The 21,593-nt window shown below is 54.8% G+C and overlaps 2 protein-coding genes across 6 annotated transcripts in view; one reads left to right on the top strand and one right to left on the bottom strand.

The window, feature by feature from the left end:
- Positions 1 to 4,311, bottom strand: part of BRSK1 (BR serine/threonine kinase 1) — a 23,332-nt gene extending 19,021 nt beyond the window's left edge. The window contains exons 1-4 of one of the 3 annotated variants that reach the window (XM_044930931.2): positions 4,072 to 4,311; positions 3,574 to 3,631; positions 1,997 to 2,091; positions 1,820 to 1,905 (exon numbers count right to left, since the gene is read on the bottom strand). In XM_044930931.2, coding sequence (XP_044786866.1) covers positions 1,820 to 1,905; positions 1,997 to 2,091; positions 3,574 to 3,631; positions 4,072 to 4,296 — 464 coding nt within the window. In that variant the 5' untranslated portion in view covers positions 4,297 to 4,311. Of the gene's footprint in view, positions 1 to 1,815; positions 1,906 to 1,996; positions 2,092 to 3,573 lie in introns of those variants that run through there. The other 2 variants (XM_044930929.2, XM_044930930.2) reach the window with 2 other exon arrangements.
- Positions 4,312 to 8,970: 4,659 nt separating this feature from the next.
- HSPBP1 (HSPA (Hsp70) binding protein 1) lies at positions 8,971 to 19,378 on the top strand. 3 transcript variants are annotated; one of them, XR_003104737.3, is made up of 8 exons: positions 8,971 to 9,210; positions 9,540 to 9,836; positions 11,712 to 11,916; positions 13,812 to 14,036; positions 16,429 to 16,562; positions 16,674 to 16,770; positions 17,331 to 17,442; positions 18,905 to 18,942. XR_003104737.3 is itself a non-coding variant. In XM_006064010.4 (8 exons), the coding sequence occupies exons 2-8, from the start codon at positions 9,633 to 9,635 to the stop codon at positions 18,977 to 18,979; spliced, it is 1,074 nt and encodes a 357-aa protein (XP_006064072.1). In that variant the 5' UTR covers positions 8,978 to 9,210; positions 9,537 to 9,632; the 3' UTR covers positions 18,980 to 19,378. The 3 variants fall into 3 exon arrangements, 2 of the variants coding, with proteins under 2 accessions (XP_006064072.1, XP_006064071.1); XM_006064010.4 differs by having other exon boundaries at positions 8,978 to 9,210; positions 9,537 to 9,836; positions 16,429 to 16,584; positions 18,905 to 19,378; XM_006064009.4 differs by having other exon boundaries at positions 8,979 to 9,210; positions 16,429 to 16,584; positions 18,905 to 19,378.
- Positions 19,379 to 21,593: the final 2,215 nt, after the last annotated feature.

Genomic DNA, 21,593 nt, shown 5'->3' on the forward strand with positions numbered 1-21,593 from the left:
AGCCCACCAGGCTCCCCCGTCCCTGGGATTCTCCAGGCAAGAACACTGGAGTGGGTTGCCATTTCCTTCTCCAATGCATGAAAGTGAAAAGTGAAAGTGAAGTCGCTCAGTCGTGTCCGACCCTCAGCGACCCCATGGACTGCAGCCCACCAGGCTCCTCCGTCCATGGGATTTTCTAGGCAAGAGTACTGGAGTGGGGTGCCGTTGCCTTCTCCGATGACACTTGCAATGTGTACCAATTCAAGGGTCAACATCTGTGAGGTAAAGACTACAACTCCCATCAGCCCCTGGGAAGTAAAGACTCCAATTCCCATCAGTCCTTGAGAGAAAGAGACCGTCTCATCAGCCTCCGGGAAGTCAAAATTCAATTCCCATCAGCCCCCTGGCAGCAGATTCCCATGTCAACCTCAAGAGTATTAATACTTTGACTCCCCGTTGTTTCCGGAGATAAGGCAACTTCATTAGCACTTGGAAGAAAGAGATCCCCCCAATTCTCACAGGACTTTAGGCAATAAAGACCACGCCACCTCCACCTACTCCCATTAGCCCCTGGGAAGGGAAGTCTCTTATTCCCATAAGTCTCTGAGATGAAGAAACTAGAATTCTCTTTAATTGTTGGCAAAAAAAAAATTGGCTTGTGCACTAGTCTAAGTCAACTTCCCTGAAGTAAAAGACTACAACTTCCTTCAGGTCCTGAGAGGTTAAAAACTCCCAACTCCCATAAGGCTCTGGGACATGGAGACTCCTAATTCCCATCAGCCACCTAGATTTTAAAGACTCCAAATCCCATCAGGCTCTGGGAGGCTAAACATCTAATTCCCATCAGCCCCAGGAAAACAAAAGCTCAATTTCTATGAGCTCAGTGGAAGGCTGAGGTTCCTGTGTGAGACACGAAGTCCCACAGGCCCTCCTCCCCACAAGGATGGTGGAGTGAGAGTGACAGCTCCACCAATTGGCAACAATGGCCCCTCCCCGCCGCCACACCTGGGGAAGCCTGAGGACTACAAATCCCATGAGCCCCTGGGGCCGGGGCAGCTTCCTTCCTGGGGAAATCCAGCCTCTGATGGGTGCTGGAGTCAGTTCAAACTGGGGACTGTGAGGTCGAGCAGCGGGGGTGTCCCCTCTCCTGCTGCCCAGTCCAGCTGTCCCCTGGGTCACCAGAGTCCAGACAAAGGCCTGTTGTCTGGAGCCGGGACAGCTGGACCCCACCCCCAACCTAAGGGGGGTATTCGACTTCCAGATACAGACTCAGAACTCCTGAGCAGACCCATTGTTGGGGTGTCCAGTCATAGCACCCAGAGTTATGCTGCGGGAGGAAAGGAGCCTCCAATGCTGCAGAGGAAGGGTTTGGGAAGAGGCAAGATTCATTGAGCCTGGGGCTTTGCTAAGCCCCATTGCCCCAGCACATGGGAAGGGCAGGGGGATCTGCCCTTAACAAGTCAGATCTGGCTGAGGGCACCCAGATTATGTAGTACAGAGTGTTCCCCACAGCGCAGCAGGGCGATGGACGGGGGCCGGAGAGGAAGGGGGAGGATCAGCCTTGTCCCCCATCAGGCACAGGGACGGCTCAGGCTTAGCTGCCCTGCTGCCAGGGTACAATCGGCCCAGAGCGTCAGACCAGGTCAGCATGGGAACACGGAGGATTATGAGTGTGTGAAGGGGGGTTGTCCTTGTGCAGTAGGGATGGGACTGGACTTTCAGTGGCCCGGCCAAGAGAGCTTAAGTTTCCCCTGGCCCCTCCAGGCCTTGATTCTGGAAATGTCCCACCCTGGGAACTTGGGGAGGATGCATGGAGGGCTGGGTGTCTATAAATACCTACAAATATTTCTTGTTCTCGTAGACGTCATGGAGTTTGAGGACATGCGGGTGCTCGATGAGCTTCAGGATGGCTATCTCCCGCTCCACCTGGGGGAAAAGGAAAAGCGGGCGGTCAGCCTTGCCTCCCTCCCTGTCCCCAGCCCCAAAGGGTCCCCTGTCCCCCAGCTCACAGACACACCTTCATCAGCACTGACTCAGACAGCTTCTCCCGGTTCACGATCTTGATGGCCACCTTCTGGCCTGTGATGCAGTGGACCCCGAGTTTAACCAGACCTGGGGGAATGGGACGGAAAATGTGGGGAGTATTCCCAGTGCAGTCTCCTCACCTCTGGCTCCTAAGCCCCGCCTTGCCAACCTGCTTCCTCCTTTTCCCCCTCCTGGCTTGTTTCACGGTGGCCTGAATCACCCTGACCTGAACTCCTGGGGACTGACAGCAGCCATTCCTGCCAGACACAACTCTCTTTCCACTCCCTGTTGTCCAATTCTGTCCCTTCTGGTTGCCATCCACTTACCTGCCTCCCCCTACCTCCACAGCCACCCTGGACTCTCGGTCCTTCCCGTGTGCCCCTTCGAGTTCACCTCTCCACACTGTCTTGCCTTGCTGGGTTTCCATAGTTTTGTGTCCTCCAGTCTACCTCCTTCAGACAAACCTCTCTCTCTTTCTCTCAGCCCATCACTTCCTTGAGTTCTCTGCCCTTTAATCTTCTGGAGACACCATGTCTCCCAAGGAATATAATCTTGTGATTGTCCCCTTCCCAGAAAATCCTCCTCCACCTCCTCTCAAACCCAGACCTCTCAAGCCCTGTTTTTGATCTTTTAAAAACAGCAGCTGCAGCTGGGAGCATGCACATCCCAAGGGTATGCCCACTCCCCAAGGTTAAGCCCTAAACCCAGAAATGCAGGCCCCCAGCCCCCTCCACCTTCAGACCAAGGAGTCCGAGCCCCCAGCCCCTTCTCCCTCAAACCCTCAAGTCCATGCTCATGGCCCCTTCCTCCCCCAAAACTCAGGAACTGAGGTCAGCAACACCTTCACACTTTTCGCCCTGGGATTCGGAGTCTGACCCTCCCCCAGGCCTGGCCCCTGATCCCCGAAGCTCTGGCCCAGAACTCAGGTGTTCAGCTCCTGTCTTACACCCACCCACCGCCCACCTGGCAGAAAAGAGGTTAAGGAGGTTAAGCAACAACAGAAGATGACCGCACCCCCCCACCCCCCGCCCCGAGTCCACAGCCACCCCTGAGGGATTTGCCTCCTTCGTCCACCTTTCCACCTCTCCACTCCCTGTCCCCACTCCGAGCCAGCATGCTGGAGAAGGGGCAGGATGCTGGAGACCCCATCGCCCCAGCCTCAGTGCCCCTGTCACCCCAACAGAGGCCCTCTGCGGCCAAAGGACAGTGCGGAGAGATGCCGCTTCGGGAGGCGCACCCCCATGCCGGCACCTCACCCCAGCCTGCGGCTGTACTGCGCCAAGGACCTGGGCTCCCGGCGGCCGGGACCCTGGCTGCAGGCCAAGGTCCCTTGCCCACGCTGGGGCCGGACCCTCCAACCTCTATCCCCCAAAACGGGGGAGACTTTGGGCCCCACACCTCCCCCAGGAGTCGGGACCCCAGAGTCCGAGCCCTCACCCCCTCAGCCTGGAGACCCGGCAGTCTGGACCCCGAGTACCTTCTCTGAGAGGGACTCGGGGCCCCGGGAGCCCCGCTCTCTGCCCCCATCCCCCCTCGCCCCCACCCCGGGTGCCCCCTCCCTTGGCTCACCTGTCTGTCCTTTGCCCAGCGTCTTCTCCAGCCGATAGGGGCCCACATATTGGGCGTGCTGGGGTGGGTGTGGGTGTGGGTGTGGGAGGTGGTAGGCGGGGGAGCCCCCGCCCCCATCCTTGCCCCCGGACGACATGATGCCCTTGGTCCCGGCCCGACCGGCCCCCCGGCCGCCCCCCCTGCGGCCAGTCGCCCCGTCCCTCCGGTGGGGGCCGGCGGCCGCTCCGTCCCGGCCCCCCCGGCTACCCCCCACCTCTCCGGGGGTCCCCAGGGGGCTGGGCTGGGCCCCCCCGGTCGGCGGGCCGCGGAGTTGGGGGAGGGGGGGCTGGCCCGGGGGGGTCAGGCCCCGGGAGTCAGCATGGCCCGGGGGGGCTGCGCGGCCCCCCCTCCCCAGCCCGTTTCTGGCCGGTCCCCCCCTTCCTGCGCCTCCCCCCGCCGGGGGGGTCTGAGGTGCGGGCCGGCGGATGCTGCAGGCCGAGGTCCCCCCCGCCCCCCCACGCGCCCTCTCTCCTCCGCCTCCTCCTCCTCTCCGCCTCCCCCCGCCACCTCGTCCTTTCTCTCCGGCACGCTGACATCACCATCCGGGGACTCCGGGCCCTTCCCCAAAGTTAACCCTTTCGGAGGGGGAGGGGGAGCGGGGGCAGGGGGCGGGCCTGGGCTCCGGAGCCGCGGAGACGCGGTGGGAGGATGCTGGGAGCGACGGAAGGATGCAGGAGGGACCATGGAGGCAGACGAGTGGGGCACACAGGAGGGGCAGAGCCGGGGCGACACAAAGGGAGACGGAGCCTGACACGAGTGGGGGAAGGAGACAGAGGCACGGGAGACGGGGACCGCCAGAACCGGGGCTGGGGCCGGACAGGGAGTCGGGGGACCGCGCAGGCGGGCAGAGACAGGAGAGACCAGGGGGATCAGAGAGACAGGGAGACGGAGGAGAGGGGAGAAGGTGCCTGGGAGAGAAAGAGGGATGGAGAAAATCAGAGATAGAAATGGAGAGAGATAGGGGAAGGGAAAGAGAGGTGAAGAGACAGGGAATGGGCCGGGGTAGGGGGTGGGCGGGGGTTAGAGACACAGAGATATGGAGGGACAGCCAGGCCAAAGAGATGAACCGAAAACAGAGCCAGAGACAGGAAGAGACTGAGAGTAATGGAGGAGAGAGACAGTGGTTGAGAGACAGAGAGATGGGGAGAGAAATGGACAGAAATAGAGGGACGAGGGCAGAGGAGACAAGATACAGAGGTGGGGCACCGGGGGAAGGTGACGGGAAGGGTGGAGGGTCAGAGAGAGGAGAAAAGTGGGAGAGAGAGGGAGACAGACAAGGGAGGAGGAACAGCAGAGAGAGAGGTGGACAGAGAGCGAAGAGAGACAGATGGAGAGAGAGAGTGACAAATAAGCATAGAGCTAGGAACCCCAAAATATGGGGGGTAAACACAGGTGGAGGCCTAGATGCTGGGGGAGATAGGGCAGATTGGAGGGACAGGGGAAAAAAAGGAGACAGAAGCAGGGAGAGAGAAAGAATTCGGGGAGTTGCTGATCCAACGCTCATCTTTGTTCCCCTTGACCCCAAGTCTGCCCATCCCGGCCTCCTTTCCCCACTAGCATTGGGGCCCCATATCCACCCACAGATCAAGGTGCATGTTTTTAAATATCTTGTATCCATACCTCCATTGAGAATACCCCACAATCCTCCTACAGAGAAATTTCCAGAACCCCTTGAAGTCCCTGTGAATTTTTTGGTCGCTATTTATTCTGTGTCCACCATCAGATTCCCTAGCTCTTCATGTGGGCTCCACTATAATCATATGTCCCCACTCTAGCTCATCCATGTGCTACAATCATGTATCCCCACTCTTGGTCATCCATGAACCTGTGCACAGCTGGATTTCCATGTGACTGGGATTCCACTATGTCAGATACCCAAGGATGTTAGGTCCCCATTTCACACCCAAGTCTCCTATAGAGTGTACCCATGAGCCTTAAGTCTCCTAGTCAACCACTTTCATTCCATGATGCTATACTCGGTGCTGAATCTGAGCCAGATACTGATCCAAGTGGTGAGGCTACAGCAGTGAACCAAGTCAACCAAGATCCTTGTCCCATGGACCTCTCACTGAGGTGGGCAAGGCCAGTAACAAGCAAGGTAAACAAGCAATATATATGTTGGGAATTCCCTGGCGGTCCAGTGGTTAGGACTCTGTGCTTCCACTGCAGAGGGTATGGCTTCCATCCCTGGTTGGGGAACTAATACCCCACAAGCTGTGAGGCCAAAAATCAAACTAAAGCAAGCAAACAAAAGGAAAATATATGGTATGTTACAGAGTCATGATCATGACAAAGAGGAAACAAGGCGGGAAGGGGGACATGAAGTGTTTCTTTAAATTTTTATATATTTATTTCTTGGCTGCACTGGCTCTTCATTGTTGTGCACAGGCTTTCTCTAGCTGTAGCGAGAGGGGGCTACTCTCTAGTTGCTGTGTGCTGGCTTCTCATTGCAGTGGTTTCTCTGGTTTCGGAGCACCAGCTCTAGGCACATGGTCCTCAACAGTTGTGGCTCTTGGGCTCTCGAACATGGGCTCAGCAGTTGTGGTACACGGGCTTAGTTGCCCCACAGCAGGTGGGATCTCCTGGACCAAGGATCAAACCCATGTCCTTTGCTTTAGCATGTGGATTCTCAACCACTGGACCACCAGGGAAGTCCAGGAGGTTCTTCTTGAGTGATTGTTCTATGTGATTTTCAATTACATTGCCAAGAGAGGCCTCCTCAGTGAAGGGACATTGAAGGAAAATGAGGCCACGTGGATCAAGTGCCAGGAGCCTTCCAGACAGAGGAAGCAGCTGTGCAAAGGCCCTGGGGCAGAAGTGTGCCTGGTGTGTAATGGGAAGGCTGAAGTGTGGCTGGAGGGGAACAGTGGAGAGTGCAGTGGGAGGAAATAAGGTGAGGATGCAGACCCAACAGGGCCTTAGAAGCAGGGTGAACAGGGGATTTCCTGGTGGTCCAGTGGCTAGATTTAGCACTTTCAGTGTTGGGGCTTGGGTTGGATCCCTGGTCAGGGAACTAAGATCCTGTAAGTCGTATGATGTAACACAAAAAACAAAACAGAACCGAAAAAAACAGGGTGACCATATGTCCTGGTTTATGTCTTTTATTCTGTAATTATCAGTAGGGTCTGTTTTCACTCTCAAGTGCCTTGTGGATGAAAAATTGTATGATCACCCTTCTTATTGGTCATTGTAAAGGCTATGGCTTTTATAGGGTACCTGGGGAGTTTTCATCTAGGCTACCATTATATTACACATATGTTCATATGTGTAATGACATGTACAATTACATGTCACAGGTACATATATTATACAGCATTATGTATCATAATGTATGTAAATAGTATTATAGTTAGATGGACTTTTACATACATGTACATAAGACACAGAAGTTGGACTGTGAAGAAAGCTGAGCGCCGAAGAATTGATGCTTTTGAACTGTGGTGTTGGAGAAGACTCTTGAGAGTCCCTTGGACTGCAAGGAGATCCAACCAGTCCATTCTAAAGGAGATCAGTCCTGGGTGTTCTTTGGAAGGAATGATGCTAAAGCTGAAACTCCAGTACTTTGGCCATCTCATGCGAAGAGTTGACTCACTGGAAAAGACTCTGATGCTGGGAGGGATTGGGGGCAGGAGGAGAAGGGGACGACAGAGGATGAGATGGCTGGATGGCATCACTGACTCGATGGACATGAGTTTGAGTGAACTCCGGGAGTTGGTGATGGACAGGGAGGCCTGGCGTGCTGCAATTCATGGGGTCGCAAAGAGTCTGATACGACTGAGCGACTGAATTGACTGACTGACTGACATAGGTACAGTAGGCTGCATGTGTGTGCTCAGTCAGTCGTGTCGGATTCTTTGCGACCCCACAGACTGTAGCCCACCAGGCTCTTCTGTCTATGGTATTTTCCAGGCAAGAATACTGGAATGGGTGGTCATTTCCTCCTCCAAGGTGGGCATCTTCCCAACCTGCATCTCCTGCGTTGAAGGCAGATTCTTTACTGCTGAGTCATCAGGGAATGCCCACAGATGTCCATGTCATAATTCTGTGAACCTGTGAATATGTCAACTTACTCAGCAAAACGGTCTTTGCAGATGTGATGGAGCTGAAAATCTTAGATGCAGAAAATTTCCTGGTTATTACATTTGTGCCCTAAATGTAATCACAAGCATTCTTATGAGGGGGAAGCAGGAAGATCAGTCAGAGGAGGAGACAGGACAAGGAAGGAAACCGAAGCCAAAATGGGGACCTCTGGTGGTCCAGGGGTCTGGGTTCAATTTGAGGTTAAGGAAATAGATCCCACATGCTGCAACCACAGCTAAGACCAGGGCAGCCAAAAAAAAAAAAAAGCCAAAATGATGTAGCCACAAACCAAGGAATGTGGGCAGCCTCTAGAAGCTGGAAAAGGCTGGGAAACATTCTTCCCTGGAGCCCCCGGAAGGAACACAACCTTGATTTTAACTACTCGAACTCAGTGAGACCCACGTTGGGCTTCTGAACTGTAAGTAAGCCACCAAGTTTTTCAGTAATCTGTTAACAGTCGAGAGGAAATGGAGTACCCAGGGGCCCAGATCCATGTCTGACAATCGTCCTCCTCAGTGCTACACACAAACACACACACACACACACACGTTTGGTCTTCACATCCCACACCCAGCAGTGCGCTCAATATACATGTGATTGTGGGCCCCACCAAAGTTGAGTATAACCTTTTCCTAGAGTGGGAGGGCCTTGTATGGAAGACTAGAATTAGGATTTATTTAAGCCTAGACCACAGTCCCAAATCTGAACCCTAAATCTGGTGCAGGGAGGCCTCGAGCTGCCTAAACCACCTTTCCCCAGGGAATTTTACTTCCAGGCTTCAAGAATCACCTCTGGGTGCACCTGGCAGGACCCAGAGAAGATTCCACGAGGGAGACGCTGGGGGAACGATAAGAGTGGTCTGCACAGGAGGTGCAGTGGGGAGAACGGGGAGCCCCTTACGAGGAATGGGGAAATAGAAGCCAAGAGCGGGCTGCGATAGGCCAGACGCCGCCCGGGTCAGATATTAGTGCTGAGAGCACGGGGAGGCCCAAGCAGAGTTGAAAGGGCCCCAAGCTTAACGCGGAGCGGCGGGCGCTCCAGCCCGCGGGGCGGGTCTTAGCTGGGAGTGGCCGAAAGCCCTGGAACAGGGGCGGAGCCTGAAGCGGCGGGGCGGGACGGAGCGCAGAACCGGGACAGGGGGCGAAGGCGTGGGCGGGGCCTATCAGGGGCGGGGCCAGGCCGGAGGGCGGGGCCTGCACAGGGCACGGGTGGAGCTTGCAGTGAGGGTGAGGAGGTGGGGCTTATCGGGGGCGGGGCCCTAGCCGGGGGCGGGACTTCGGCCAGGGTGTGCGCGCGCCGGGCGTGGCCGGGGCGAGGGGCCGGGCCGATCCAGGTGTCCCGCCAGGTGGGAAGAACTTAAGAGCCCGGGGAATCCGCCTCACGGCCCCAATTGGTGTGGCTGCGCCGGGAACTTCCGGGCCAGACCGTGCGTGTTTCCGGTCAATATGGCGGCGCCCAGTAGAGTCAGGTGCGGGCGAGTCTATCTTCGGTAGCGGCGGCGACACGAGGCTCGGGGAGGTGAGGTCCGCCCCGCTCTGGCTCCCCTCGTCGGACAGGAGGGAGGGGACCCTGTCGCTAAGATGAGCAAAGGGAGGGCTTCTTGCTCTGAAGGCTGGGCTTGGGGTTGCTAAGAGATGGGAACGACCGCGGTGGAGATGGAGGAGGGGGTTGCTAGGGAGAGTGGGTGGGGCCTGTTGCTAGGGAGGAGAGAGGGACTGCTGACTTTGGGTAAGGGGCCTGTTGGTATGAAAGAAGAAAAGTGGGCCGTGGTTAAAGGAGGTGTGGGCAGCGTGGTTTGGAGTCATGCGGGGCCGCCGAGCTCCCCTAAAACGCCACCTTCTCAGCAGACCCCCAGGAGTCGACCCGTCAGGACGCCAGAGCTACTTCAGCGGTGACCACCCCCTAGCCCAACACATTCTTCCTTTCTTCGCAAACTGCCCATGGCGAACCAGGGCTCCGGGGGCAGTCGCCTTCCCCTGGCGCTGCCCTCAGCCTCCCAGGATTGCTCGTCAGGGGGCAGCGGCTCCTCCGAGGGCGGCTCGGGCCATCCCCCGCCGCCGCGAAATCTCCAAGGCCTGCTGCAGATGGCTATCACGGCGGGCTCTGAAGAGCCAGACCCCCCTCCAGAACCCATGAGTGAGGAGGTAAAGGGCGGGGGCCCGAGAAGGTGGGGTGAGGGGTTTGGGAACAGAGATATCTGGGGAGGGGCGGTAGTGCCTATGTGAAGGCATAGGAGGCTGTATTTGTGCTCCATAGGGTTACTGTAGACTGAAAGTCAGATCCCAGGACCCTGCACTGTGCAGGAAGGCAGAATAACCTCATGGTAAAAAAAGAAAATGCAAGGGCACGCCAGAGCGAGACAGACATGGCTTCAGTATGTTATAGCTGTGTGACCTTGGGGGTATCACTCCATCTTTCTGAGCATCGATTCTCAATTGCAAGTTGATGTTGATGATACGGAGGAGTGGCCCTTCACAGGGTAGTTCTGAGAGTCCTGTTGAAGTGGGTCTCAACATCACACCTGGTACACAGGAGCTGTGCTCCTGAAGGCAGCAGGATATTCTCATTAAGAGCAGAGTCTCATAAGAGTTCTGTGGACAGACCACTTAGATCTGACTTAGGTGTTGTGGATGGCTGACTGTGTGACCTTGGGCACGTCACCCTTTTCTGTGCCTCCATTTTCTCATCTGTGAAGTGGGAATAGCAGTGATATTAATGCTTAAGCATGGAAGGCTGTTCTGGAAGTCAAGAACGGTATTTGCTCTACGTGATGCATGCTTGGCGGTGACAGTTGCAGTGTGTGAAGCGTGGTGTTAATACAGGCACGTCCATGGAGTCACTGAACCTCTAGGACCATGAGGCGGTCCAACAGGCACGGAGAAGGTTAACATCTTGCCCACATTTATCCAGGACTATGACTTCAGATCCTTCATCTGAGCACTTAGCATAGAGTCGGGCCAAAAAGGAAAACACCCAGTGGCCAGTTCTCAGTGCTTATCTTATTTGACCTACGAGCAGCATTCGATGACGACCCTGTCCCCTTGAGCTCTTTCTTCATGTGGCTTCTGGAGCATGAACCAGTGTGGTTTTCTGGTTTTCATCCCACTCACTGGCTCTTCTTCCCCATCGCCTCGGTTGGTTCATCCTCATTTTCCAGTCCCTCGACCATGGAGCACACTAGCACTCTCTCTTCTACATTCACTTCCTGTGTCATCTCACATTGGGTTGAGGTTTTAGTCTGACGACTCTCAAGTTTATATCTCTAGCCAGTGGTTCTCTGCTGGAGGGATGGTTTTAACCACATTTGGCAATGGGCGGAGACATTCTTGGTTGTTGGAAGCTGGCGGGTTGTGGGGGTGGGGGCAGTGCTGTTGGCATCTCGTGGGTGGACGTCAGGGATGCGGCTCGGCGTCCTCCAGTGCACAGATGACCCCCACTGCACAACGGTCCAGCTCAGGGTGTCAGTAGGGTCATGGCTGAGAAATCCAGCTCCAGGCTGGCCCTCCTTCCTGAGCTTCAGGCGTCTTTCTCAATATTTTGCCTTGTGTATGTCATGGATCCCCCAAACTTAACAAGTTCAAAAATCAGCACCAATTTCTACTCGTCTCACTCCACACCTGCTTCTCTTGCCATCTGCCCCGTCCCTTTCTAGTTGTTCAGGACAAGAACCTAGGTGTCGCTGACCCTTTTTTTCCCGTCATGCCCCACAACCAGTCTCTCCATAGATGCAGTGTCCAGAAAAGAGCATTAGTGGAAAAGGTGCCTGGGAGGTATCTGTTGGTTGAAGGACACTCAGCCCTCAATGTTGGCTGTTATTATTATTTTTTCCTTTGCCTGTGCCTCTTGGCATGGGGAACTTCCCTGACCAGGGATCAAACCTGTGCCCCTTGCAGTGGAAGCGCCAACTCTTAACCAGTGGACCGCCAGGGACGCCCTGGCTGTTATTGGTAATGACTGTTACTCCTGAGTCGATGATTGATAAGGTTTGCTTCTTTCTCCTGCCCCGCTTCACCTTGCAGAGGCGCCAGTGGCTGCAGGAGGCCATGTCCGCAGCCTTCCGGGGCCAGCGGGAGGAGGTGGAGCAGATGAAGAACTGCCTCCGGGTGCTGTCCCAGCCCACGCCCTCCTCGGCTGGCGAGGCTGAACTGGCCGCTGACCAGCAGGAGCGCGAGGGAGCCCTGGAGCTGCTGGCAGACCTGTGTGAGAACATGGACAATGCAGCAGGTACAACCAGCCTGCCCGGGCCTGCCCCCCCGCCGCCAGGGTCCTGCCCCTTCTGCCTTCCTGTCTGCCTCTGTCTCTTGCCGCCTCTTCCTCCTCCCCCCGCCCCGGGTCCTGCTGCAGCCCAGCCCTTTGTCCTTTGCCTCAGGCACCATGCAGCCTGCCTCCTCCCGAGCCTCCCGGCCTCCCCCCTCCAGTCTGGCTCTGACTCAGGCCCCAGCTGAGACTGCCCTGTCCCCCGCTGCTTGGTCTGCCTGCTGACAGGGGCTACGATGGCACAAGGTCCCGTCCACCGCCTCCCTGATGGGGCTGACCATCTCACCCTGGTCCGCCGGGATCCCCGTGCTATTCCCCAGAGTAAGAGACATGAGGTGGTCCTAGATGGGATGGTCAGAGAAGGCCTCCCCGAGGGGTGACACGTGATCAGAGACCTGAAGGGAGGCCGTGAGTCATGGGATCAGCTCTGGAGAAAAGCATCCCAGGCAGAGGGAACGACCCGTGCAAAGGCCCTGAGGTGGGAACCTGCCTGGCCGGGGTGGAACAGCAGTGAGGTGGGCAGAACAGAGCAGAGAGAGTGAGGGGCGAGGGCTGGGTAGTGACCTGTGCTGGGCATACAGCGGCTCCCAGGCCAAGGCCGGCGCTGTGGGTTTCATCTCAAAGGCCGAGAAGCCGCTAGAAAGACAAGTCGTCACTTCCACTTGGAGTGGCGTGGCATGGTGTAGTTGCTGAGGATGTGGATTTGTCTGTTCTGGACATTTTATGTACGAGGGACAGTAGAATATGTGACCTTTTTGCTACGGGCTTTCTTCTCCAAGTGTGATATTTTCAAGGTTCTTACAGGTCATAGCTGTATCAGAAATTTACTCCTTTTTGTGGCGAATACTCTAGTGTGTAGCTAGGCTGTGTGCCGTTCATCCTATCATCAGTTGACGGACATTTGGTCATTTCCCCCTTCGGTTATTGTAAATAATCCTGCTGTGGACACTGGGGTACAAGCAAGCATCTGTTCCAGTTTCTGCTCTTGAGGCTTGTGGATACATATATGTTGGAGTAGTCACATGATAACTCTCTTTCACTTTTTGAAGAACAGCCAAGCTGACCAATTCAGAAAACAGGTGTTGGGCTGTAGATTGCAGACCTCTGGTCTGTTGTGGTCTGTTTCCCCAGGGGATGTTCAGATTGTCACAGACCAGGTGTCAGAACTGGCATTTAGTGGGCTGGACCCTGGGCCACTGACCTTATTGAGACATGCCAGCGTTGGACAGACCCCCAGTTGGGTGCCTAGGGAGGGCCAGCCCTTGGAGGCAGGCTCCCTCAGCTTCAGCTGGTTTTCCGTCCGTTCTGGCTGCCCTAACAAAGCAGTGTGGACTGCGGGGCTTCGACACCAGAAGTCTGCTCTCTCACAATTCTGAAGGCTGTCAGTCTGAGGGTCAGTTTCTTCTGAGGCCCCTCTCCTTGGCTTGTATGTGGGGAGCTTCCCGCTGTTCCTACACGGCCATCCGTCTGTGTGTGTCTGTGTCCTCGTCTCCTCTTTTCATAAGGGCGCCATTCCTGTTGGATTAGGGCCCCATCCTGTGACATTATTTCACCTTGCATGCATGTATCCTGAGTTGCTTCAGTCATGTCCAACTCTTTGCGACCCCATGGACTGTAGCCCACCAGGCTCCTCTGTCCATGGGGATTCTCCAGGCAAGAATACTGGAGTGGGTTGCCATGCCCTCCTCCAGGGGATCTTCCCGACCCAGGGATTGAACCTGTGTCTCTGCATTGACAAGCGGGTTCTTTGCCACTGGCACCCCCCCGGGAATCCCCTGGGGGTTGGGGCTTCCATGTAAATCTGGGGGTAGGACCCAGCTCAGCCTGTCACACCTGGCCTGCCTGCTACTCTCTCCTCCCAGACTTCTGCCAGCTGTCCGGCATGCACCTGCTGGTGGGCCGCTACCTGGAGGCGGGGCCAGCGGGGCTGCGGTGGCGGGCGGCACAGCTCATCGGCACATGCAGCCAGAACGTGGCGGCCATCCAGGAGCAGGTGCTGGGCCTCGGCGCCCTGCGCAAGCTGCTGCGCCTGCTGGACCGGGACCCCTGCGATGCGGTGCGCGTCAAGGCTCTCTTCGCCATCTCCTGTGAGTGTCCCGGCCATGGGGGTGGGGGGTGGGGCCGCTCTGCTCAGCGAGCAGACCCTGGGGACGCGGGGCGAGGCCCAGCCTGAGCGCTCTGAGGCCCCTCAAGGCTGTCGGCTGCGGGGCTGTGGACGTCTGGGCTGATCACCCCCGTCACGGGGGTCCTCGGGCGGGGGCTGCTGCGGGAGTGTCCTGACAATGGGCAGTCCACTTCTGCAGAGAACGTACGCAGTCCCGGACCCCCCCTTACCCCCACCCCTCCAGGAGCTTAGAAAGTACTGCCTCTTATTCATTTTTTTTGGTACGTCTTAAAACCCACCCCTGCCCTGTCCCTGCCCCCTGCCTCACTGGTAGCCACTACATTTGTGAGTCTGCTTCTTTTTTGTTACACGCTGTAGTTTTACTTCTTAGATTCCACATGTAAGTGATAGTACACAAATGTCTTTCTTTGTCTGTCTGACTTCCCCAAGCGTGAAACCTCCAAGCCCATCCATGCTGTTGCAAGTGACATTTCATTTTTCTCTCTTATGGCTGAGGCCTTTTATCTTTTAGAAAATTGATGTAGAATTCGCATAACTATTTTTAAGCGTACAGTTCAGTAGCATCTGTGGTCTTTTTTTGGGGGGTGGGCGTGGTTGCGGGGTACGCTACCATCTGGAAAGTGCCGGGGACCGGCCAGCACGGGGACCGGCCAGCCCTGGTGCGACCAGCCGCTTTGGTGGTCGGTCTCCTGACTGCTCCTGCTGCCCCGTGCACGGAGGCTCACAGCGGTTCACCCTCTGGCCGCAGACCAAGAGGGGGTCGGATGGCGGAGGAGTGGGCGTGGTGAGGGGGAGGGGTGTTCCGGTAGATGCATCTCCAGGTTCCTGGCACCGCCTGGGCTTAGGCCCGGGGTGCCGCTCAACCCCCTCCAGCGCACAGCGCAGCCCCGGTGCACAGGGATTGGGCCCAGCGGAGAGGCCCCGGGTGGAGGGGAGCCGTTGCCCCTGGATACGGCCTGACAGAGCCGATAGGCCGTGCCCACTGAGCAGACGCGGAAGGTCATCACGTCTACCTCCCCATCTGCCGGTCTTTATTTTTTTAAACTGAGTAATGGTGTATTTAACGGGTCGCACAGAGTAGGACAGGACTGAAGCGACTTAGCAGCAGCAGCAGCCAAACTATTATCGTTTCAGCCCATCGTTATGTGGCATGTTAATAAGCTACTTTAGATCTTTTTATCTTTTCCCACGTTAAGTCTTTGAAACCTGGTGTGTATCCTGCACATAAGCATCTCAACTCAGGCTGCATTTTCAGCGATCAGCATGGGGCGAATTCTAGTGAAGGGACAAAGTTGTGCTTCACGGGAAAATACCATACCACCGCTTCACTGCTTAACTTAAATTGAAATGAATGAAACTCAACTGAGATTAACAACTCAGGTCCTCAGGGGCACTTGTCAGGTATTTAGTGGCTACTGGTTTCTGGAGACTCCCATCTGTCCTGGCCTAGACCCTGCCCAAGGGTAGGCACCTAACTGGAAGTGCACCCTGCACCCTGGTTCTCATCGTGCGTGGAGGCCGTGCAGGGTTCCTGGCACCCTCAGGATGTAGTCTGGCTCTCTGCTCTTAGTCTCCTCATCAGTAAAATGGGAGTCACCTCCTAGGATGGTGTGGAGAGTTAAAAAGAGATAATGTGCTCCTCAGAGGATGCGGGAACAAAATGTATATTCATACAGTGGGTACTAGTCAGCCATTAGAAGGAAAGAAGTTACTGACTCATGCTGTAACCTGGATGAACCTGGAAGACATTATGCTGAGTGAGAGAGGCCAGGCACAGAAGGCCACAGAGTGTACAATTCCATTCACGTGAAATGTGCGGAATGGGCAAATCCACGGAAAGCAGATCAGTGGTTGCCAATTGCCGGAGAGACCACTAACCAGTACAGGGCTTCTTTTGGGAGTGATAAAAACATTCTGTTGTTAGATAGTTATGGTCAGCCAACCTTGTGAATATACCGAAAACCACTGAACTGTATAGTTTAAAAAGGTAAATTGTACAGGCTGTGGAATTGTGTCTCAGCTAAAAATATTTAAAGGTAATGCCTGCGAAGCATGGGCCCATAGAAATCCATGGTGGTGATGGTGATGGTGGTGAGAATGGTGGTCCAGAAGGTGATGATTGTGGTGTTTGTGGTGGTGGTGGTGATGGTGATGGTAATGATGGTGTTTGTGGCGATGACGGTGATGGCGGTGGTGGCCTTGCAGGCGATGGTTGTGGTGTTTGTGGTGGTGGTGGTGGTGGTGGTGATGACTGGTGTTTCTAGTGCTGATGGCAGCGGTAATGATGAAGATATTGGTGGTGATGATGGTGATGGTGACTGGGACCTCAAGGCCCTGCCTGCCCCCCTCCCCAGGCCTGGTCCGGGAGCAGGAGGCCGGGCTGCTACAGTTCCTCCGCCTGGACGGCTTCTCCGTGTTGATGCGGGCCATGCAGCAGCAGGTGCAGAAGCTCAAGGTCAAGTCGGCTTTCCTGCTGCAGAACCTGCTGGTGGGCCACCCTGAACACAAAGGTGGGGCGGCCTGGGCGGGGAGCTAGGGTGGTTCCCAGGGGAGTGCACGGGAGGATGGCTGCTCCTCTGACCCTGTGGCCCTTCCCTAGGGACCCTGTGTGCAATGGGCATGGTCCAGCAGCTGGTGGCCCTCGTGCGGACAGAACACAGCCCCTTCCACGAGCACGTGCTCGGAGCCTTGTGCAGGTGCGCTGGGCGCCAGGGGACTGGCCCGGTGGGGGGTAGAGGGTTAGGGTCAGATGGGGTGCCAGGGGACCGGCCCGGTGGCGGGTAAAGGGTTAGGGTCAGATGGGGCGCCAGGGGACTAGCCCGGTGGTGGGTAAAGGGTTTAGGGTCAGAGAGGAGCAGAAATCAGGGTGCTGGCCTTCCCGGAGCCTCAGTCTCCTCACTGTAGGGGCTGACACAGCACCCTGGGGAGGAGGGAGACAGTTTTCCTCCCACTCATTCTCCCCATCCCGCATGTAAAGCACAGGCAGGTTAGAGCCATAAGACAGCAGAATGGAGCAGCTGAGCGAGCAGGCAGCAACGCTCACGTGTGGAGTGGGCTCCAGACCAGGCACTTTGCTAAGCGCCCTGTTCCGTACAAGTCTCATCCAAGTCCCTTGGGTAGGGTGGGGGCAGGAGTCCACGTTGCAGAGGGGGAAACTGAGGCCCAGTGGGGGGCGGCGGCTTGCCCAGGCTCGGTGGGGGGGTGGAAAGCAGCTGGGCAGAGGGAGGTCCCAAGGATGGCTGTCCTGTCCCTGCAGCTTGGTGACAGACTTCCCCCAGGGCGTGCGGGAGTGCCGGGAGCCCGAGCTGGGCCTGGAGGAGCTTCTGCGGCACCGGTGCCAGCTGCTGCAGCAGCACGAGGAGTACCAGGTACTGCCGAAGGCGGCGGGGGGGGGCCAGCCTGCTGCCTGCCTTCCAGGCCTCTGTGGTCTATTCGCCCATGCTTTAAAAAAAAAAATTATATATTTATTTTTGGCTGTGCTGGGTCATTGCTGGGCAGGCTCTTCTCAAGTTGTGGCGAGCGGGGGCTACTCTCTACCTGTGGGGCACCAGCTTCTCACTGCAGTGGTTTCTCTTGTTACAGAGCACAGGCTCTAGAGTGCCGTCTCAGTAGTTGTGGCTCACAGGATTAACTGCACTGCAGCACGTGGGATCAGCCCGGATCAGGGATCGATCCCATGTCTTCCGCACTGGCAGGCTGATTCTTAACCAGTGAGCCACCAGGGAAGCCCGATTTGCCCACGCCTCTGTTTACACCTTGTTTCCAATTCATGTGTTTCTCTAGACATCATTCAGCACACATTTATTGACCCCTCCCACATGCTTCATGCTCTGTTAGCATCAGGGGGACAGCAAGGAGAAACAGAAGCTCAGGGTTTCTTAAAGAGTTAATAGATTCATCTAATTACTATCCAAATTAATATCATTATTTATATCATATCATTCAAATAAGTATTAGATTGATAAATAATAAGTAAATGATAAATAGCAACCAATTAAATATTGAATTAAATAGGTAAGTGAGAAATGCGTGATAAATTACAACTCATTAGCTTTTTCATTAGATAAAGGATAATAATAAATTACAAATAACTCACCATATAGTTAAATAGATAAGTAACAAGTGATAACATAACTCAGATATTTAATTATACAGATAGTAATGTGATAAATAACAACTCAGATATTTAGTTAACTAGGTAAGTAACTAATAAGTGATAAGAGCAACAAATAACATATTCAGTAGTTAATTATTTAAATGACTAAGTTATTTAGTTAACTGTACTTAAGTAATTTATTCAGCCCTTATGATACCACCCAGATGCTGTTGCTTCAGCAAAGGTGGACACAGAAAACATGCCACCCTCTTGGGACGTACCTTCTGCTGAGATCATTCTTCTATGAACACTGTCAGGCATTTCCAGAGGGGTCCTGGGTACTGGGTGTGAGGAGCAGGGGTGACTGGGAGAGGCACAGTGCCCACTCCCCAGGGGCTTGTCCTCTGACCTTGTCACATGAACCTGTGGAGATATGTGCCTGGGGTTGGGCAGGGGGATCCCCTGCCCTGGTCTGTCCTGAAGTTTCAGCCATCCTTGCTTGATGCATCCATGCATCTATTCTCTGAATCTATGGTATGAACAGCTTTATTGACGTTTAACTTACCTATACTGAAAGTGTACAATTTGAAAAGTTTTGACATGTATACATCTGTGGAAACCTTCATTTTTCCATCAGGGGTGGGTGGGAAGAGGAGCCGTTTCTGGGTGCAGAGCTGGTGGACGCAGGGTCTGGCTTCTACACTCAGGGCTTCCAATTTCCCACCCCAATGCAGGAGGAGCTGGAGTTCTGTGAAAAGTTGCTACAGACCTGTTTCTCCACCCCAACTGATGACAGCATGGATCGGTGAAACCCGGTGGCCTCTCTCCCCCTCTTCATGGGAACCCTAGGCCTCCTGCCTTCCCCTCACCCATGAAGCCCTCTCTCAAAGGAGAGAAGGGCCTTGTTGGTGCCGTGCCCGGGCGTGTCAGCCTGTCTCTGCTCAGCCCCCAGGATGGGTGCCGAAAAAGGCGCTGGCTCCCTGGATCCCGCCTCTCACGCACTCTCAATCCACTCCCCCTACTCGTGTCCACACTGCTTTTCCAGTAAAGGTGTTCCTCCTCCTCCACCTCCTTCACTGCCACCTTTGTCACCTCGCCTGGAGAGTGCCTTGGTTGGGGAGGAGGGGCACAATCGGGATCTAGGGAGCCAAGGAGGGAACAGCAGTGGGCGGAACCTTGGAATAATAAAAGTGTTGCTCTCTAAAGTCCGAAGCCATTGTCTTTCATCCTCCCAGCGTCTCTGGAGAGGGAGTGTGTGGGATACTCGTCCTTCTCTTTGCCCCCCCACCCCCCATCTCTGATAACTTTTCTGAAGAAATATACTTTTGACATTCACGCTTCCGTGTCTAAGGTGGGAGCCATGTTCTTTCCCAGCATGCAGTGTGGCATGGCTTCTGCTCCACCAATCAGAGCCTGCCGCCCAGAGGCTTGGAACTGCTGCTGGAGAAGGCGGGAGCAGGTACTGGAGGCCGTGAGACACCTCCCACGCCAGCGATGGAGGCCACTCTGGGTGCCTGGGGCAGGCTTGAGGTTGGGTGTGTGCTTCGTCCTGACAGGAAAGCACTAGGCCTTTTCTCCAGCCTTCTCTGAGATTGGGGAGCAAGCAGGGGACAGGGAAACTGCCTCATCCTTTTATAAATTCCTTTCAGTTTAACCAAAGGAGCTTTCCATTACAACCAAGAGTCTTGACTGATGGTTTCTTTCAGACGAGGAAGTGGCGCCCAGGGTGGTTGATCTTGTGGCCAAGTTCATAGCCAAAATTTATACCTGGGCCACATCCGAAGCTGTGTCACTCCCTGTATTCTGGTTTCCTAGCCCCATTTACGGAGAAGGCAATGGCACCCCACTCCAGTACTCTTGCCTGGAAAATCCCATGGAGGGAGGAGCCTGGTGGGCTGCAGTCCATGGGGTCGCTAAGAGTCACACACGACTGAGCGACTTCACTTTCACTTTTCACTTTCATGCATTGGAGAAGGAAATGGCAACCCACTCCAGTGTTCTTGCCTGGAGAATCCCAGGGACGGGGGAGCCTGGTGGGCTGCCGTCTCTGGGGTCGCACAGAGTCGGACACGACTGAAGTGACTTAGCAGTAGCAGCAGCCCCATTTAATACCAGACTAATTCCTCTCCTGTGGAATTTAGTTGTGTGAGAGAGGTTGATTATATTTTTCACTACCCAAATTCAGAATAAATCAAAAAGTAGCTACAGGATCTGAGAATTGGAAATCAGATGTCACTTGTATCATTTTTAGAGCAGATTTGAGAAATCAGCATTGGTCTTGCTGCCTATTCATCCCAACATTAGACATGGTTGTCCGACTGGTCACAGGCAGTACTGGACAAGAGCAGTCCTTTCCCTTAGGTGCAGGCAGCAGGCCAGAACACTGGGCAGGATGGCTCCAAGAGGAGAGAGAGCTGGAGGGCTGAGCGCAGATGCCCATCCCATCTGGTAAATCAGTCCTCAGCCCCTGGGAAGGGTGGAGACGAAAGGGAAGAGACTGTAAGAAGCAGAAGTTTCTCCCTGTGGAAACTTGTAAGAAGCTCCTTCCAATTCTAATACAGATCACAGCATCATCTGCCTGTGAGTTCGGACAAGGTGAAGACCCAGACTTCTGTCCTAAACCTCTGCAGTTTCCCAGGTTCTTGGAGGAGACTGACTGTCAGCTTCTCAAGTTCCATTTGGTGATTAAATATGGCCAACCTCCTGCCCCTCAGTTCCCAAGTTTATGTGTTAAAACAGCATGGCAACTTCAACCACATTCAGGGGCGGGGGTAGGGGGGGAAGCTATGACAAAAGAACCTGATGTAGAAAATCACTCAAGGAACAGAAGGAAATGTCTCACAATTGCTTTAAGCTGTATAACAGTAGGAACCTGGGTCCATTTTATAACAAGACCTCAGAGATGAGAAGGTAAGATTAGCAAACCTAAAGAAACAAATTGAGGACCATGGCAATTAATTAGAGAGTTTAACAGGTATCTGCTCCCTCTCATGCCACCTCCAAGAGAGAAGTACACTTTCCCACACGGTGGTGGCTGAGGTGTAGGTGCTAGCCCCATGACTTTGGGTTTGACCGTGTGAATTGCTTTGGCCAATGGATGGTGGCAGATGTGAGGGAACCTGAGGCTTGAAATTGTGTTAACACAGTTGGGCTTGGTCAAGAGTTGTCAGACAACTTGCGACTGAACAACTGAGGCACCTCGGCTTTTTCCTCTGGGATAGTGCCCTGAGATGTCTGTCCACTGGTGCCCATAGTATGAGAGACAAAGGGGAATAGAAGCAGCCTCACCAGCCTTCACACCTGCAACTCTAAGCTGTGAACATGACCGGCCGTGGTTGCCTGTCAATCAGCAGTAGCTAAGAACATTGCATGCAACACAGACACTGGAAATAGCAAGGACCGAAGAGACTTGGCTGGAAAATG

This window comes from Bubalus bubalis, chromosome 18 (genome assembly GCF_019923935.1).
Source record: "Bubalus bubalis isolate 160015118507 breed Murrah chromosome 18, NDDB_SH_1, whole genome shotgun sequence".
Lineage (NCBI taxonomy): Eukaryota > Metazoa > Chordata > Mammalia > Artiodactyla > Bovidae > Bubalus > Bubalus bubalis.

Coding starts and splice junctions, on each gene's coding strand:
- HSPBP1 (XM_006064010.4), top strand. CDS start 9,633: ATGGCGAACCAGGGCTCCGGGGGCAGTCGCCTTCCCCTGGCGCTGCCC. Junction 16,585..16,673: donor GGGCCACCCTGAACACAAAG/GTGGGGCGGCCT, acceptor GCCCTTCCCTAG/GGACCCTGTGTGCAATGGGC. Junction 17,443..18,904: donor AGCAGCACGAGGAGTACCAG/GTACTGCCGAAG, acceptor ACCCCAATGCAG/GAGGAGCTGGAGTTCTGTGA.